Source organism: Ambystoma mexicanum, chromosome 10 (assembly GCF_040938575.1).
Source record: "Ambystoma mexicanum isolate Mex_15411 chromosome 10, UKY_AmexF1_1, whole genome shotgun sequence".
Classification (NCBI taxonomy): domain Eukaryota; kingdom Metazoa; phylum Chordata; class Amphibia; order Caudata; family Ambystomatidae; genus Ambystoma; species Ambystoma mexicanum.
This window is the reverse complement of record NC_090932.1, coordinates 1,501,512,277-1,501,530,047: the sequence shown is the minus strand read 5'-3', so window position 1 is coordinate 1,501,530,047 and position 17,771 is coordinate 1,501,512,277. Positions and strand designations below refer to the sequence as shown.

General features: G+C 46.9%; 1 protein-coding gene across 2 annotated transcripts in view; it reads right to left on the bottom strand.

The window, feature by feature from the left end:
• Positions 1-17,771, bottom strand: part of OGFOD2 (2-oxoglutarate and iron dependent oxygenase domain containing 2) — a 472,935-nt gene that overhangs the window by 179,833 nt on the left and 275,331 nt on the right. Inside the window, exon 3 of one of the 2 annotated variants that reach the window (XM_069619641.1) lies at positions 17,087-17,197. The exons of the other annotated variant lie outside the window; for it this stretch is intronic. Within the exon in view, the coding sequence (XP_069475742.1) occupies positions 17,087-17,197 (111 nt within the window). The remainder of the gene's footprint in view (positions 1-17,086; positions 17,198-17,771) is intronic. 2 annotated transcript variants of the gene reach the window in all.

The window sequence follows — 17,771 nt, the reverse complement described above, 5'->3', positions numbered from 1 at the left end:
AAACGACGACCCAAACCCAGAGCCTGGTGAGACCCACTAGACTCAAGACGACCTGCATTTTGAGCCATCCCACGGGTTCCTGCGACCTTGCGTTCTTGCAATACCCCAATACCCTGGGACCTCCTGCCACTGTGCGGTGCATGGTCTTCCGAATTCCGAATCTCGCTGAAACTTCGTGGGCATCTTGGTCTATCTCCAGAGACACGAATCGAGTCCAAAAAGTCCCCTCACAAGAGTGCTGGACCTTTTAAACGACGAGAATTCAACCGCGATTTTCTGTCTTCATCTGTGCTCCTTGAAAAGGCGCCAAACCCGCAGAACCGCATTCAGCCGCGAGAGAAATCTTGCCTAGAGCCTTCTTCATCGATCCCTGCTGCAAAGTCCCTTCTGAGGTCTTGTGTTCAGTCTCCAGGACAAGGAATCCAGTGACCGGGTATTTGGCTGCAGTCCCTGAAGTTCTCCTGCTGCAATCTCTTCTTCATTGCTGAGGTACTGTGTTGGCTGGGGTATATACTTACCTTAAGCCTGTTGGGATTTCTGTGTAGTCCTGGGGTGTTTTCTGTGATTGGGAGGCCCCTCGTCCAGTACACCCAGTCCCACTGCTAGAATCCTGCTAGGGTGTCTTCTGTGAAGCCCCTGGACCCTCTTCTAACCCTAGAAGTAAAGTCCTCACTTGGTTGCCAGTTTTCCTAAGGAAACCCTGACTTTTGCTACTAAAGAACTTATTCTAACACTGCCTGTTGGTCACTAGTCCTAGTGACCCCCCTTCTGCCACTGAGTACACTCATGCTCAAAGGGAAAGACTTTGAAGGGATTGGGACTTCTGCCTAGAAAAGAAATCAAGTGGTTTACTTACTTGTAAAGAGTTGGTTGGTTGGTAACTGTAATTCTAAGAGTGAACAGTTACAAAAGTTCTTACTGATCTTGAATGTGTGATGCACTGTTCTTAAAAGTATGGTTAACATCTTTTCTTCCTTAGCCACTGTTTTACCAGTCTAAAAGAAAGTAGATGTGAAGGTATTTTACTCTCCTGTGATTAGGTTGTGCCTCTTTACAAAAGTAATGTGTTGGTTTCACCAGATTATTCCTGAAGGGTAATTGTATGAGTGTCCTCCAACTGTTGGTATCACCAGGTTAGTCCTGTTAGGATAACTGTATGAGTGTCCCCCAACTGGGTCTTGCTTCCCCTGACTTGCTGCTAGCCTGTCTTTAATAAGTCTACAATAGGTTGTTGCCTACCTAGAATATCTATTCTGTAAAGTGTGATATTGGGTTTTACTTTCCCCTTCATTGTGAAGTTAAAGTAAGTGGGTTCTACTTACCTTGTGATAGCTGTGTGCCATCCAAAACAAGTGACAAGAGTTATTGCTTATCTCAATCTGGGGTTCCCTGATTTCCAAAGCATCTGTAATTATACATTACATCCATAGGTTTTACTCACCTGGTATAACTGTGTGTTATGACAAAAGTAGTGATAGGTTTTTACTGCACCTAGAATAAGTGTTTCACTATTCACCAAAAGTATTGTCCAGTTGACTGTTTATGTGATTTGTTCCAAGAGTCACTGTACAACTGGAAGGGCCTACTGTCCTTGTATTACCAAAAGTAATCTAAAAGTAACCATTGGTCTTTTACTCCCAAAGAATAGGCTTGGCCTATACTAAATGTGTATAACAAGGTTTTGACTTCCCTAGAACTACTGTTAGGTGTTCCAAATAAGGTCTATACTTGGGTCTGTGTACTTTCAAGTATAGTGTTGTGTTTTATATTGTGATTTCATATAATGTTTCAGTATTTACTTAACCCCTAGATTTATCTGGGCCTACTTGTATTTAAATAAATCCTTTATTTTTATAATACATAGTGTTTCAGTGTTTCTTTGGATCATTTGTATTACAATTTTCACTTGTACTGTATCTACTGCCCTCTCTCCCTCCTAAGATAAGCCTGGCTGCTCTGTCTACGCTACCCCGAACTCAGGTGATACAGCCTTATTCTAAGAGTGGAGTCTTGTACTGCCTCAGTAGAATGGTTTTGCTAGGCCCTTAACTGGACTTCAGAAAAACTGACCTAACAATGGCGAGGGAGCAAGATCGACCTAATATGTTTATGTGTGTTTTCAAATAAGGTGGAGTGTGTGTTTCAGTTTCTGTGACTGACTTAATGTGTTTCAGTGCATTTGTGACAGTGTAAGGTATACGTGGAAGGGTGATCTATGTTCATGTGACTTTGTATCTATATATCTGAATCTGGTGTTGATATGCATGTGTGTCTTTTGCTGGTCGCATAAGAGAAGAATGTTCTGGTGAAGGCAATTAAAACCTATCACAGACCTAGGGGGTCATTCTGAGGTGGGTGGTAACAGTAAAACCATCAGTAGTTTGCAAATACTGGTGATTGTACCGTCCACCCAATTCAGGGTTTGATAAAATATAATTGGTGGTATTCCATGGGAATACCGGTGGTCGTATTTTAGGTAGACTTTTTGCAGAAAATCCACCTATTTTTACCTCCACCTTGAGTGTGGAGATACAAATCCAAACTGGCCCCACATGTTTTAGGTCTTTCTTTTTACCATACAGAACGGAAGCATATGTGGTTCCCTTCAATGGAATGAAAAATGTTTTTACCAATGGTCATGTTGAGTGTGTAAAAAGGTGGGCATCATTGATTGCCTCCTCGGACCAACTTATCCATATGATGCATAAATGGGCCAGAATTTACCCTTTTGTGTATGAAGAAAATCAGCAATTGTGATATGAGCCGCTATTGTGCATGATCCATTTCTCACTTCACATGGATGCTGAAAATTGCCGGAAAAAATGTTAAAAATCCTTTTGACCTAACAGACATCCGAGGTGGCATTTCTGAAATAGCATTGGAGGCATTTCTGAAATACACCTCAGATGGTGGTAAACTTTAAGTAGGCCAGTTTTCCAGAAATACCACAGTTGGAGCTAGTAACATTCTTCAGCAGTATTACAACATCCTCCCAACTCTGAATGAACCCATTAGTGTGTAGTTTTCTAATAATTAATAACAGCCAGTTCTATATCCACTATATGTGTAATATCCAGTTTTCCAACTGTGGTATTGATTACACTTAGCTATATTTCCTCATTGCCTTATACACAGATACTACAGTGTCAATCCGTGTCAACCAGATTGATGAGGTTACTGGGTATATCCAAACTAACACTGGTTTGAAACAGGGTTGTGGGTTGGCCCCACTACTATATAATTTATATGTGGCGGACATGGGTTCTTGTATTGAAGGCAGCCCATAACTTGCCCCCGTATTGGTGCTGTTCCAGTTTCTTGGATTGGTTACCCCGACAATACGGTCATACTTGACCGCACCCCCATTGGCCTGCAGAGATTGTTGGACGCTTTGGCGAAATATGCTCAAGCTAACGATCTCAGGGTTAATAGCGCAAAAACAAAGATATTAAGGTTTGGTAAGAAAAAGAAGCTGAGTCATCCCTTCAATTGGCGCTACAGGGGCAAGTCACTGGAATTAGTGGACATATATCTGTACCTAGGAGTTCCTATTTGCATTAGCCCAACCCTTCATATGTTTGGTGATCATCTACAAACCAAAACTATGAAGAAATGGCTAGTAATTAGAGATGTATACGCATTAAAGGGGGCAATAATGTGGAGGGTATGGTTGAAATGTATCGTACAAGCATTGTTCCCAAGATACTCTATGGCTCTGATCTACCCGGGCTCGATGGTGAAATGGATGGACAAAATAGAAGCTAAGTTGTTGAGATATATCTTTGGTGTCCCTCCGTCTGTCCCAGTCAAGGCCTTACGATGTGAACTGGGAGTTCAATCCATTCACTCCCTGCGGCTGTTCCAGCGGTGTCAATTGGTTTTGGCAATATTTCACTCCCCCATGGAGACAAAGAATGTGTATAGCTACATGGCCAGGCTCTATATGGGTGGTACTACAAACATTTTCCTTGACCAGCTGAAAGCAACAGCGATAGAGCACCTACAGAATCTGGACATTGATATGCATGACTTAATGGAACTGCCCAATGCATACTGCATATTAAAAAAGAATAATAACAATTTTGACTTCATAAAAAACATTAGGCATCTTAGTAATAAGAGCATATATCAGTTATATAGCACTCAAGGTTTCCATCGGAACACACTCCCGACTTATCTAATTAAGTTGCTGTCGATTAATATAAGCAGATTCATAACATACCTACGCTCCAATATACTTCCCACCCGGGAGCATACAGGAAGATGGCATAAATTAGCGCCTAGGGAAAGGAGTTGTAGTCTTTGTTATTAGCACATTGAGACTGCCCGCTATCTGTTAACACAATGTCAGACTCTCACTTCCTACTACAGTACTTGCTACAGTGGCTTTGTAAACAATATTTCATCTATTCAGGGGGAACAATTCTGGAATACTTTATACAGTATGGAGAGCACGGTTATGACATCGGCGGCTTTCTATGTATGGGAAGTGGCATTACATTTTATATCAGGATGAAATAACTAGTTTTTATGGATCCCTAATGTATTACAAGGTGATTTTAACTTTTTAAAATCATAATGAATGCTTTTATTATACATTTTATACTTCTCTGCACTTAAATGTATATTGGTATATTCACAAAATGTACTTATTTTTTTCTTTCTGTATTAACTTGTCTTATACATTCTATGTATTGCTGTATTAAATTGGCAAAAGGTTTATTCTATAACCATATGCTGTCATAAACAAATAAAGAAAGAAAGAAAATCAACAATTGTGATATGAGCCATTACTATACATAATCAATTTCTCCCTTCACATTGATGCCGAAAATTGCTGAAAAAAATGTTACAAATCCTTTTTACCTTACAGACATCAGAGGAGGCATTTCAGAAATACATCTTAGCTGGTGGTAAACCTTAAGTTGGCCAGTTTTCCAGAAATACCACAGTTGGTGCTGGTAGCATTTTCAGCAGTATTACAAAATCCCCCCAACTCTGAATGAACCTCTTAGTTTGTAGTCTTCTGATAATTAATACCTGAATATTACATCTTTCTATGTGTGTTTTCCAACTGTGTCCAACAGTAAGCAGCACAAACAGTCCAACAGCCAGTTCAATATCCACTATATGAGTAACATCCACGTGTGCTATTCAGAGTCCTATTAACCTCTTAAGTGCCAAGGACGAGCTATCTCGTCCTTGACATTACCTCCGTGTTGCCAAGGACAAGATAGCTCGCCCTTTTTGGCATGTCATTTTGAGCGCACAAAATTGAAATCCTATCCCGGGCTATGTGAGGAGGAGGTTCTTCCTCACGGCCCGGGGGCAACACAGTAAAGGGAGGCTTAGATGAAAGTGCCTGCAATTCACTCAATCTACGAGCGGAAGTAACCGCAACCAAGAACACGGGTTGAAAGACAATAATCGGAAATGACAAGAGTGCAAAGGTTCAAACGGAGCAACCATGAGGAATTTCAAAACCAAATTCAGATCCCAAACCGGCACCTGGAAAGAGGATGGCAGGAACACATTAGTGAACCCTTTCAGAAATTGGGAAATCAAAGGAATCTTAAAGTAAGAACATTCTTCAAACGAGCACGTGAAGATAGACAGCGCCGCCAGGTAACCCTTAATGGTACCCACTTGAAGTCCCCTTTGGGCCAAAGAAAGCAAGAAAGACAAAACGACAGGAATGGAACACTGAAAAGAATCAACATTTTGTCCTCTGCACCACTCGCAAAACTTACGCCAACGGTAACAGTACAGGGATTTTGTTCCTGGCCTCCTGGCCGAAAGAAACACCTCCATCACATCATCCAGGAGGTCCCAATACATATACCCCAACCTTTTCCAAACATCAAGGTTGAGAGTCCTGACCTCTGGATGGAGAACCTGACCCCCCTAGCGCGAGAGCAGATCCTCTCAGTAGGGAAGACAGCGTGGAGGGCAGATGGACATTTCTAGAATGGCCGGGCACCACGCTCTCCTGTGCCAATCCGGAATAATGAGGATCATATGGGATCCAAACCTCCGTAACCTCCTTACCACTTGAAGAATGACGGGGACTGGAGGAAACGTGTACAGCTGTGGGAATGACCAATCCACTACGAATGCGTCTCCTAAGGCTCCTCTCGGAGGAAATTTCCTTGAGCAGAATCTCTCGCACTTCCGGTTGGCACTGGTGGTGAAGAGATCCACTTGTGGGGTTCCCCAAAATGCAAAGATCGCCAGAAGGACATCCTGAGGCAACTCCCACTAGTGACAGATTGTGCTCTGCCTGCTCAGAGCGTCTGCCGCCGCACTGTCCTCTCCGGCCAGATGAACTGCTGAGAGCGAAATTCTGTTCTGGATTGCCCAGAACCAGAGTTGCATTGCCTCTCAGAAAAACGGGAGTGACCCTACCCCCCTTTTTTGTTGAGGTAATGCATGGCCACTTTGTTGTCAGACATGATCAGGACACTCTTCCCCCGCACAGACAGTAGAATAGCCTTCAGGGCCAGCCTGATGGCCCTCAGCTCTAACAGGGTGATGTGGAGTTTGGACTCCGACGGCGGTCAAGTCTACGGCATGCGCTCCCCCATCCTGTGAGGGAAGCGCTCGTCACTACAATCACCTCCGGCCACGGTTGCCAAAACGACTCCCCCTTCATCAGGTTCCCCTCGTTGGCCCACCATAGAAGATCCTGGAAGACCGAGATTGGAATCTGAAAGGGATCCAACAACTTGCCTTAGAACTGCGACCACTGCATCTTGAGGACCCATTGTAGGGATCTCATCTTCACGCTGTCCTCTGGCACGAGAAAAATGCAGGATGCCATGAGGCCGAGCATCGAAAGCCGGGAGACTCCGGGCATGTTGAAACTTGTCCACCATCTGCACAATGTGATGAGCCCTTACCTTGGGAGATGAGCACTTCCCCAAGGACATGCCCAACACAGCCCCGATGTACTGGAGCTGTTGGGAAGGTGTCAGATGTGACTTCTTGAAATTGAGGGAGAAGCCCAGCTTGTGGAGGGAGCGGCAGGTGAGACCGAGGTGATCCAATGCTTGCTCGGGAGAACGCGCACAGATCAGACAGTCGTCCAGATAGGGGTAGACGTGAATCCCCCACTCGCCTGCGATACGCTGCCACCACAACCATTAGCTTGGTGAAGACCCTAGGGTGGAGGTCAATGCGAATGGGAGGACTCGAAACTGAAAGTGTGAGTCGCCAGCCGCAAACCTCAGGTACTTTCTGTGCTTGGGATGAATCGGCACATGAAAGTAAGCATCCTGTAGGTCCAGAGACACCAACCAATCTTGAGGTTGAAGGGCCTGGTGGACTTGAGAAAGAGTACCATCTTGAACTTGTACTTCCTGAGAAGTTTGTTCAACCAACGCAAATCCAGGATGGGTCTCAATCCCCGTCTTTCTTGGGAATCAAAAAATATGGGGCATAAAATCCCTTGTTCCTCTCCGCTACAGGTACCAGTTCTATAGCGCCTTTCTCTAGCAGGGTCAAGATTTCCTGCACAAGGAGCAGATCTGGAAGCTTCAAAGAGAGATTCCCCGGTGGATTGTTTGAAGCCGCTGTAGGAAGGGAAGGCAGTAGCTGTGGGCTATTGTAGCCAGAACCCACGCATCCAAAGTAATAGCTCATCATTCTTTGAGATGCTGAGACAGTCTGCCCCCAACCGGCGAACCATGGGACATGGTCTCTTGACTGTTTTGGAGCAGCTGTGGCAGCGCCTGAAGGCAAAGAAGCAGCTGCCTGGGCTGCATTGGCACCTCTATTTCCCAGACCACCAAGGGTACTTTTTTACGCTGACCCCTTTGACTGGCGGCTCCTCCTGTTCTACCAAAGGAGGAGTAGTAACGAAAAGAACCTCCCCTCCACTGCTGTCCCCGAGGACGAAAGGGCAGAGGTCGACGCACGGCTGCCCTTAAAAATGTCACCGCAGCTTTTGAGGTCTGTAACCTCTCAAGGCTCTCGTCAGCCTTGCTGCCAAACAAATGCGCGCCATCAAAGGGTATGTTCAAAAGACAGGCTTGCACATCCGCAGCAAAACCCGACTTCCGCAACCATGCAAATCCGCGTATAACGGTGCTCGCAGCCATGGAACAGCTAATACTGTCAGCCGTGTCCAAACCCGACTGAAGGGATTCACACATGGCATCATTGCCATCTTGCACGAGAGCAAGGAACCCAACCCTTTCTTCTCCTTCGGGAATATGCTCAGCCGCAAGAGAAACACAATTCCACAGAGTGTGTGAAAATCTTGGCAAGGCACAAGTGGAGTTGGCCGATTTCAGCGCCATATTCCCCGCAAAAAACACCTTTCATGCCCAACTGTTGAAGCGTTTGTCGTCCCTATCAGGAGGGATGGTAGGGTACGCCGCCTGCCTCGAGGTAGCCGTAACCGCCTGAACCACCAAACTCTCGGGAGTCTGGTGAGATGAAAGATAGCTGGGGTCGCTACCCGAAGGGCGGTATTTTTTAGTTAACGATTTGTTAACTGCCGGAAGAGATTCCGGGGTCTGCCAAGCAGTCGCCACCATTTTCTGCAAGGTCAAAACACCGGGTCAGAGGACGGACCTTGATCCAGAATATCTGTCAAGTCATCCTGAACAAAAGCTTCAGGAGGAGTTGACAAACCAAGATATTCCGTGACTCTAGCCATCAGTCTGTCATGCCGCCGTCTTTTGGTGGTCGCTGGCGGCTATGGAAGGCTTGGCGTTGGCGGCGCCATTAGACTGTCCCGTGTTTTTTCCTTTCACTTCCTGGTTTGACGGTCTAGTCTTTTCTCTTGTTTCCGTATTTAGCCACGCCCTTCTCTGGGCTCTGTGCATTGCAACTTTGTTTTCTTTTTTCCTTGTTGCCGTGCTACTTCTCACCTTGCTTGTACCTGTTTTTCCGCGTTTTCTCACGCGGTTTCTTCCCTCCTAGCTTTCTACTCCTCCCTTCCCCTTCCCTGTTTTCCCGTCCTTTCGGTTCCCGTACCGTATTGGCTCTTTCCTCTCCTTCTTTTCTCTCGGACCGCGTCCCTGGTTCCTGCCGGTGCTTCCTTTCCAGTCCTTTGCACTGCTCCTTGCTCAGTACCAGCATCTCCGCAATCCGGACTCTCCGGTTCTCTGCGGCATCGAGCAACTTACCTTCATATCTACTGCTCCTGCTCTTACCTGCAATTCCAGACGAAATTGGTCATCGCTTCCTGAACAGCATCAGTACCAGCTGCATCCGTAGAGAGGTTTTTTTAACCGGCTGCTTTTTTCCTCTCATATTGGTTCCTGCGGGACGGGGGCCGGCTGCTTCCCTGTTTATCAGGGAATCAGGGTGGCTTCTTCCCGCGGACGGCCATACCTCTTCACAAAGAAGATAAAACCCAAGAACAAGACCTCCAGACGAGAACTCGTCCCGGAAGAGACAGGTGAGGAGAAAGGGGAGGTGGACATTGATATATCAGACATAGAAGATAATCCGCTTGCTCCTATCAAACGTGACAGTTTGCAACGCCCAAAGGAGATATCAATGACTACCCCGGAACAGGTCCAAGAGCTGCTTACAGCAATGCAGAATGTGACATTAGAATTATAGGCTGTGAAGGCCGAAAACACTGCTCTGAGACAGCGAGTTGACCGCTTCGAACAGTCCCGGAGTGATCTACCTCCCATGCCTTTAGCCTGTGGTAAATATGATGGTTCACCTACTAGATTTAAAGAATTCATGGAGGCTTGCATAATCTATTTCACCTTCAGACCTCAGACCTATGCCTCAGATACAGCCCGCATAGGTTTTCTGATTTCTAATCTTACGGGCAACGCTCTTTCCTGGGCTACTCCACTTGTGACCGGTGCCAGCCCGTTACTACACGATTACGCCGGTTTCACCGCCCAGTTCAAATTGGCCTTTGAAAGGCAAGAGACTGCGGTAGTTGCCAGTGAACAGTTACTTGATATTCGACAGGGAAATTCAGATCTTCTGTCCTACATCTCCCGCTTTAAACGGGTGGCAGCAGACGCAGGCTGGCAAGAGAACGCCCAGTACACCATTTTTCGTCGAGGATTGAGGGAAGACCTTAAGGACGAATTGGCAAGGGTAACCAGACCCGCTACTTTAACCGACTTGTGGTCTACGGTGGTACAGCTGGATTTCCGCCTTTCAGAGCGGCGGTCTGAACGTCGAAAGCAGCGTGGATTTCCTGCTACGGCTGATCCTGGGATTACCCCTCCCTCTCCTACCTGTCTGTCAAAAGAGGAGCCAATGCAGATTGGGACTACTCGAGGGCCACTTACCTCGGAAGAAAGAAGAAGACGCAGGGAGAACAACCTGTGTATGTATTGTGGATCCAACCAGCACATACTTAGAGACTGTCCTAATGTACCTCCACAACGATCGGGAAACGCCATTCCTCGGAGCTAGTAGGGACAAGTTACCGAGGGGGATTTCCTGGTCCCTTTGTTTCTTTATCAGTAACACCCATGAATACCACAGAAGACAACCGTCTCATGGTAGTTGGAGTTGAGTTATTCATCTCTCAGCAGTCCGATGAGGTCCTGGCGCTACTGGACTGCAGCGCTGCAGGTTGCTTTATGGACTTGGTTTGGGCTGACAAGGTCGGCATTCGCCGTTTGCAGAAAGACGAGGACAAAAAGGTGGAAGGAGTTGATGGTAAACCCCTGAGCTCGGGTCTCATTACCCATACCACGCCTCCTACGCAGATGAAGATCCTCCATCACAACGAAACCATTCAATTCGACCTGATCCGAGCAGCACATTTTCCAGTGATCTTGGGGGTCTCTTGGCTTCGGAAGCATAACCCGATCATTGATTGGACAAAGAATCAGCTGTCATTTACTTCAACATTTTGTCGTCAGTCATGTTCTTCGCAGACCCTGCATACTTCTGTCCACATTATTCCAGATTTAACCTCCAGATCAGATGTGTTGTAGGTAAATAGCATCCCAAAAGAATATCTCCGCTATCAGGAGGTGTTTACGGACGATGGCCCTCAGGAGTTACCTCCTCATAGACCAGAAGATTGTCAAATCATTCTCCAGCCCAATGCGGTTGTTCCTTTTGGGCAAATGTTTTCTCTTTCCCTCAAGGAAAAGAAGGCTCTCAAGGAATATCTGGATTCTAATTCACATCATGGCCTGATCCGACCTTCATTCTCTCCCACTGGGGCTTCACTTTTTTTTGTTCCAAAGAAAGGTTCTAATGAACTTCGTCCTTGTATCGATTATAGGGGCCTCAACCAAGTCACGCTTAGGGATAGGTATCCCATGCCGCTGATCAGAGATATTCTGGAAGCAGTTCAAGGGGCTAAAATCTTTTCTAAGATCGATTTAAGAAGAGCCTACCACCTTTTGCGGATACGATCAGGCGACGAATGGAAAACTGCTTTTCGCACTCCTTTCGGACACTACGAGTATTGTGTCATGCCCTTTGGTCTAGTCAACGCTCCATCGATATTTCAAAGATTCATGGACCGCATCTTTTCTGATCTGCTTTTTCATTGCGCCGTCGTCTACCTTGACGATATCCTGGTTTATTCTAAAGACGCCCAACTCCATTCTAATCACCTTCACCAAGTTCTTCAAAGACTGCAAGACAACCTACTTAAGGTCAATGCTGATAAATGCGTCTTTCAAGCATCTGAGGTAAGCTATCTTGGCTTCATCCTGTCTTCGGAGGGCATCCGCATGGATCCCGCTAAGATCGACGCCATACTGCAATGGCCTACACCCCATTCCATCAAAGACGTTCAAAGGTTTCTAGGGCTAGCTAATTTTTACCGCAAATTCATCCAAGGTTTCGAGGATCGAGTTCTTCCCATTACAAAGCTGTTAAAGAAGTCTTCAATGCCCTTTGTCTGGTCTTCTGAGGCAAGCTTGGCTTTCCAACGACTTAAGGAGGAATTCTGCTCTGCCCCGGTACTTCATCAACCAGATCAAAATCTAAGATTCATTGTAGAAACTGACGCCTCCTCCGCTGCGATTGGTGCAGCTCTTCTACAGGAACATGAAGGTTTGGAATATCCTGTTGCCTACATGTCCAAGACATTGAATGACAGCCAGACACACTATTCGGTAATAGAAAAAGAACTCCTGGCCATGAAATCCGCATGCGAAGAATGGAGACATCTCCTACAAGGGGCTAACCACCCCTTTGAAATCAGAACTGACCACAAGAATCTTAAAATATTGCAAAAGATGGAATGTGTCAACTTCCGTCAGGCCCGTTGGGCGCATTTTTTCTCCCAATATGATTTTACATTGACCTACTTGCCAGGATCCAAGAACATCCTAGCTGATGCCCTTTCTAGAAGGCCTTATCCAGACATGTCTCAGAAGGAATACCCTAGTCTCATGCTTCCTGAAGTCAAGGTAATTTGTACGGTGGAGTCTTTCTTGGAAAGGGTTCGCAAGGCCACACAGTCTACCAACATGTTTTCTGGCTCTCCTCTCTCAAAGGACATATCCATTCAAGATGGCTTATGTTTTAAGCAACAGCGATTATTCCTGCCAGACAGATTCACCCGTCATTTGGCTTTAAAGTGGTGTCACGATGACCCAACGGCAGGTCACAGAGGTGTTAAGAACACTCTGGAATTGCTTCATCGCAGGTTTTGGTGGCCCGGTATGGCCAAAGAAGTTTCAACCTACGTCAAGTCATGTCCTGTATGCTGTCGATCCAAACATTGCACTCAGAAGTCGATTGGGTTTCTCCAACAGCAGGATCTTCCTAAGAGACCTTGGAGCCTTATTTCCACAGATTTTATTGTGGATCTGCCTCCCTCGGAAGGTTGTTCATGCATCATGGTAACTGTCGACTGCTTCACCAAGATGGCACATTTCACTCCCTTGGCTGGTCTTCCCACTGCCGCCGAGATGGCGGCTGTATTTGCCAGAGAAATATTTCGTTTGCATGGTACTCCGGACAAGATTATTTCTGACAGAGGTACTCAGTATACTTCGAGGTTCTGGAAGGAGCTCTGTGATAGACTGGGAATTGAACGTGCCTTATCGTCTGGCTTCCACCCGCAGACTAACGGGCAGACTGAAAGAACCAATGCCACACTGGAGCAGTATCTTAGGTGCTTCACGAATGCCCAACAGGATAATTGGGTTAGTCTGTTGGTCACCGCGGAATTTGCTTATAACAATGCCGAGCACAGTGCCACAGGTCTCAGTCCTTTTTTTTGTTCCTATGGTTTCCATCCCAGCTTTACTCCTTCTCTCTCCTTTCCCCCTTCCACCACTCCATCTATGGATGCCCTACTTACCAGTATCTCGGAAGCCCACAAGTCAGCCGCCGGTTGTTTGCGGGCAAGCAGTCTTCGGTATCGATCGTACTGTAATCTTAAGCGCTTGCCCGTTCCAGCATGGCGGAGGGGCACCAAGGTCTGGTTGTCTACCAGGTTTCTGCCTCGCTGGCTTCACCCCTCTAAACTGTCTCCCCGGTACCTGGGTCCTTTTCCTATACTTCGCCGGATCAACCCGGTGGCCTTCCGCCTCCTGTTGCCCAAGCACATGCACCGTCTCCATCCTGTTTTCCATTCCTCTCTCCTGAGGGAATGCAAGGGAGATCCCTATCATCGCCCTTTGCCACGGGATCCGGTCCCCACGGTGATTCCTTCCGATGAGTATGAGGTGGCCTCCGTTTGTGACTCCCGCTATCGGCGGGGTCGCTTGGAGTATTTGATCCACTGGAGAGGGTACCCTCACTCGGAGGACTCCTGGGAACCGGTGTCTCATGTGAACGCTCTGGCGTTGGTTCAACGATTTCACCGTCTGTTCCCGGGTAAACCGGTGGGGTTGTCCCTTGGGGGGGGGCATACTGTCATGCCGCCGTCTTTTGGTGGTCGCTGGCGGCTATGGAAGGCTTGGCGTTGGTGGCGCCATTAGACTGTCCCGTTTTTTTCCTTTCACTTCCTGGTTTGACGGTCTAGTCTTTTCTCTTGTTTCCGTATTTAGCCACGCCCTTCTCTGGGCTCTGTGCGTTGCAACTTTGTTTCCTTTTGCCTTGTTGCCGTGCTACTTCTCACCATGCTTGTACCTGGTGTTTTTCTGCGTTTTCTCACACGGTTTCTTCCCTCCTAGCTTTCTACTCCTTCCTTCCCCTTCCCTGTTTTCCCGTCCTTTAGGTTCCCGTACCGTATTGGGTCTTTCCTCTCCTTCTTTTCTCTCGGACCGCGTCCCTGGTTCCTGCCGGTGCTTCCTTTCCAGTCCTTTGCACTGCTCCTTGCTCAGTACCAGCATCTCCGCAATCCGGACTCTCCGGTTCTCTGCGGCATCGAGCAACTTACCTTCATATCTACTGCTCCTGCTCTTACCTGCAATTCCAGACGAAATTGGTCATCGCTTCCTGAACAGCATCAGTACCAGCTGCATCCGTAGAGAGGTTTTTTTAACCGGCTGCTTTTTTCCTCTCATATTGGTTCCTGCGGGACGGGGGCCGGCTGCTTCCCTGTTTGTCAGGGAATCAGGGTGGCTTCTTCCCGCGGACGGCCGTACCTCTTCACAAAGAAGAAAAACCCCAAGAACAAGACCTCCAGACGAGAACTCGTCCCGGAAGAGACAGGTGAGGAGAAAGGGGAGGTGGACATTGATATATCAGACATAGAAGATAATCCGCTTGCTCCTATCAAACGTGACACAGTCTCCTGTAGGACGACTCAGAATGAGGCCCACGCTCAGGCATGCCAAACTCCACCTCAGGAGAAGTGTCTAAGCCACGGGCATCATGAAGAGATTGCCTTAACTCTTCCAACTGACTATCCCCAGAAAATACAGGAGCCACATCAGGGTTAACAGGGTCAAAATCTAAATCTGATCTCTCCTCCTCCTCATAGATGTCATCCCGAGAGAGGTAACAGTCCTGTCTCGGGATAGCCAAGGGTCTGGAGCCCTTAACAGGCGTTGCAGACTTGGAAGTAGCCTTCCTTGGAGGAACCACAGTACCAGGGATCTCCGATGGCAAATCCCGGCTAAAATGCTTCAAAGGCGTAGAGGACGCTGAAGGCTTCGGTGTCGAGAGCGCCGACAGTTTCGGCGTCGACGTGGTCAATGGCGCTAACAGCGCGGAGGTCTGGTACCAAGGCAAAGCTTCCACGTCCATATCCGACGGACACGGCGCCGACGGAGTCGACGCCGACCTCGAGCCCTTAGCAGGTATCTGCGGTCTTGCTGGGGCGAGGACCGAGACCTGGAAGCACGTCTCTTGTGACCATCCTGAGCCTTGTTCAAACAGGACCTTGAAGGTTCCCGATGAGGATCGTGCCAAGGACCCGAGCCCGAAGGCGCACGAGCCACGGATCGAGACCGTTCCTTGCCGGTTTCATCAGAAGGCGTGGATGGAACCATGCCTTGGGATTGGAAAATCGCCAGCATCTTCTCCCTGAAGGCAGCCCATTCCTCCGAAGTCGAGGACTTTGTTGAACAAGCCACTTTCCTCGCGGCTCCAACCTCTGAGGATGATGGGGAAGGCGACCGGTGACGGTGCTTCCTAGAATGCCGAGACGAGGAGGACGAATGGCAGGAACCACTCTGGGACCCAGATCCCCGGTACTCCTTCCGACAAGGAGAGTCGCCCCTCGAATCGTCAGTGGACATCCCCTTAGACTTAGATAAACAGGATTTACTGGGTTTAGAGCCCCTACCTACCTGAAGCTTCCCCTTACGCTCTTGCAAGGCCTTAGCAGTCAGTGACTGATATTTGGAACAGTCGTCGGTGTCGTGACCCTCGCCTAAGCACCACAAACAAATGCGATGCGGGTTAGTAATCGACATCTTAGACTTGCAGTCCCGGTAAATCGTGAAGTCAGACCGCGGAGTCAGAGAATTCGAAGAGGAAGACATATTCACGAGGAATACATGAGGCGCGCTGAGTCTCCGAAGCAAACACGTTTATCAAAAAAACATGAGGCTACGGGCGCTGTGCGTCCTATTTATAACATCCGGTGACGTCGCCCTCGACGGAAGCCTTCGAAGGACATCAACCGGACGCCATCGATGCAGGATGCCCTCTGCCGAAAAAGTTTCCGAAGTACACAGCTGTGAACATTACATGTCAAAGATGTGGAATACGTTGGAGGACACAATACATTCGAAGTGTGTTTACTAGAGTGAATCACATGTTTTGGGAATCATGATAAAAGTCCATTTGTGAATATACATGATTTGTGTTGTTGTACGTCACTACTCCTTCCAGACATAAGTCCCACTTATTACTGTAAAATGCATTGAGAATCAAACCCCTAGGTGTATGACAATGCAGTAAACTCTACAAAAAAGTATTATTCGGTAGGATAGGTTAATTTCTTTTGGCTTTGTGATGCATTTCCTCCAATTAACCAGCACAAATTGTACCCATACCGTTTTACAGCGGCATGTAATCACTGACAAATCTCAGGGGATCCACATGTAAAGGTGTGCAAGTATGTTCTGAATTTCAGGACCATGGCTGCATACTGTACTTGACCCTCTCACTTGCCCCCCATAACTGCCAGCGAGAAGTGTGATATCAGCTGGGTGTGCTGCGCAAAGTCATCTTAAACAATGCTTTTTAGGAAATCTTCTGTGACAATATTGAACTCTGATACGTTGGTAACCTGCAAAAGCGGAAGCTCTACTCATCACACTAGCAGGGCCTGCTCTGCTGGGAAATTATAGGAAAAATTGGGGTTTCCAGGATCCAGGTGACTCAAAATACATGTGTCAATATTTTAGAGGTGGTAAACCTGCCGCCTTTTTGAATAGTGTAAAGTGATTTAAAAACGGTGTGATCTAATAAGTTCATCCACTGATAGGTTGTGAAACTCTGAGCCTGCGCCCCCTACATTGAGATTCTTCAGAAATGCCCGAACATTCTTCCCCATCTCATAACCTTCTTCAGGAGTGTTCCGAGCCCTATTCAATTAAGCTTTGAATGATTGCTGGGACACATTACAGATAACAAATAAACACACAACTTCCTTTTTCAAGATGCATTCTCTGTGTTTTCATGTGATAGGTTTTATGTCATTTTTATTAGTTATTCTTAGTGCTAGTTTTGTATGACAATATAAAATGTGTTGCAGATCTTACTGTGCACTCTACGGTACCTGTAAAACATACACTTCCGGATGCAATGGCTTGTAGGACTGAGAAATGGCAAGTCTTCGTTCTAGGGATTGTTCACCCAATCGTTTTCTTCTCTGAACTTCCTTTTCGATCTAAAAAATAAATAAATCACTTTACTTTTTTTGCAGTGAATTTAGCATGTCCATTATTTCAAAGAAATAAAATATAGTGCTGAATTTCTATCTAATACACAACAGTGAGTCTCAATCCTTAACTCCTAAAGTGCCTAGGAATATGCTCTTTAGTCTGCAAAATATGTTAGTAATTCAAATATATCTGTCTCAGTACCCCCTAGTCCAAGAGAGTTTGTTCCTCAGACTTCCTGTCATCTCACACCTATTCTTCCCAGAAAGATACCGTGGTCCTTGATCCGGTTCTCGGTTTCTTCACTTCTTCTTCTTTTATACTGTGTTTTGCCCCGGAGGGGGGTGCAGGGGTAGAGGGTGTGGGGGGGTTTCTGAGCATTTTAGCCCGATTTGCTGTTCAGTTTTGGTCACTCTGTCCTGGGGTATACTCTCGGTCTACCCCTTGTGGGCTATGCGCATCTTCGTCCTTCTGCTGCTGCGGTTTTGTTCACCCCGTCCTAGGGTAGGTTTAGGATATTTGTCCCTTGCAGAATTCTGCTTCTCTAGCCCCTTGGTTTGTGCTATATCGGTTGCCCTGTCG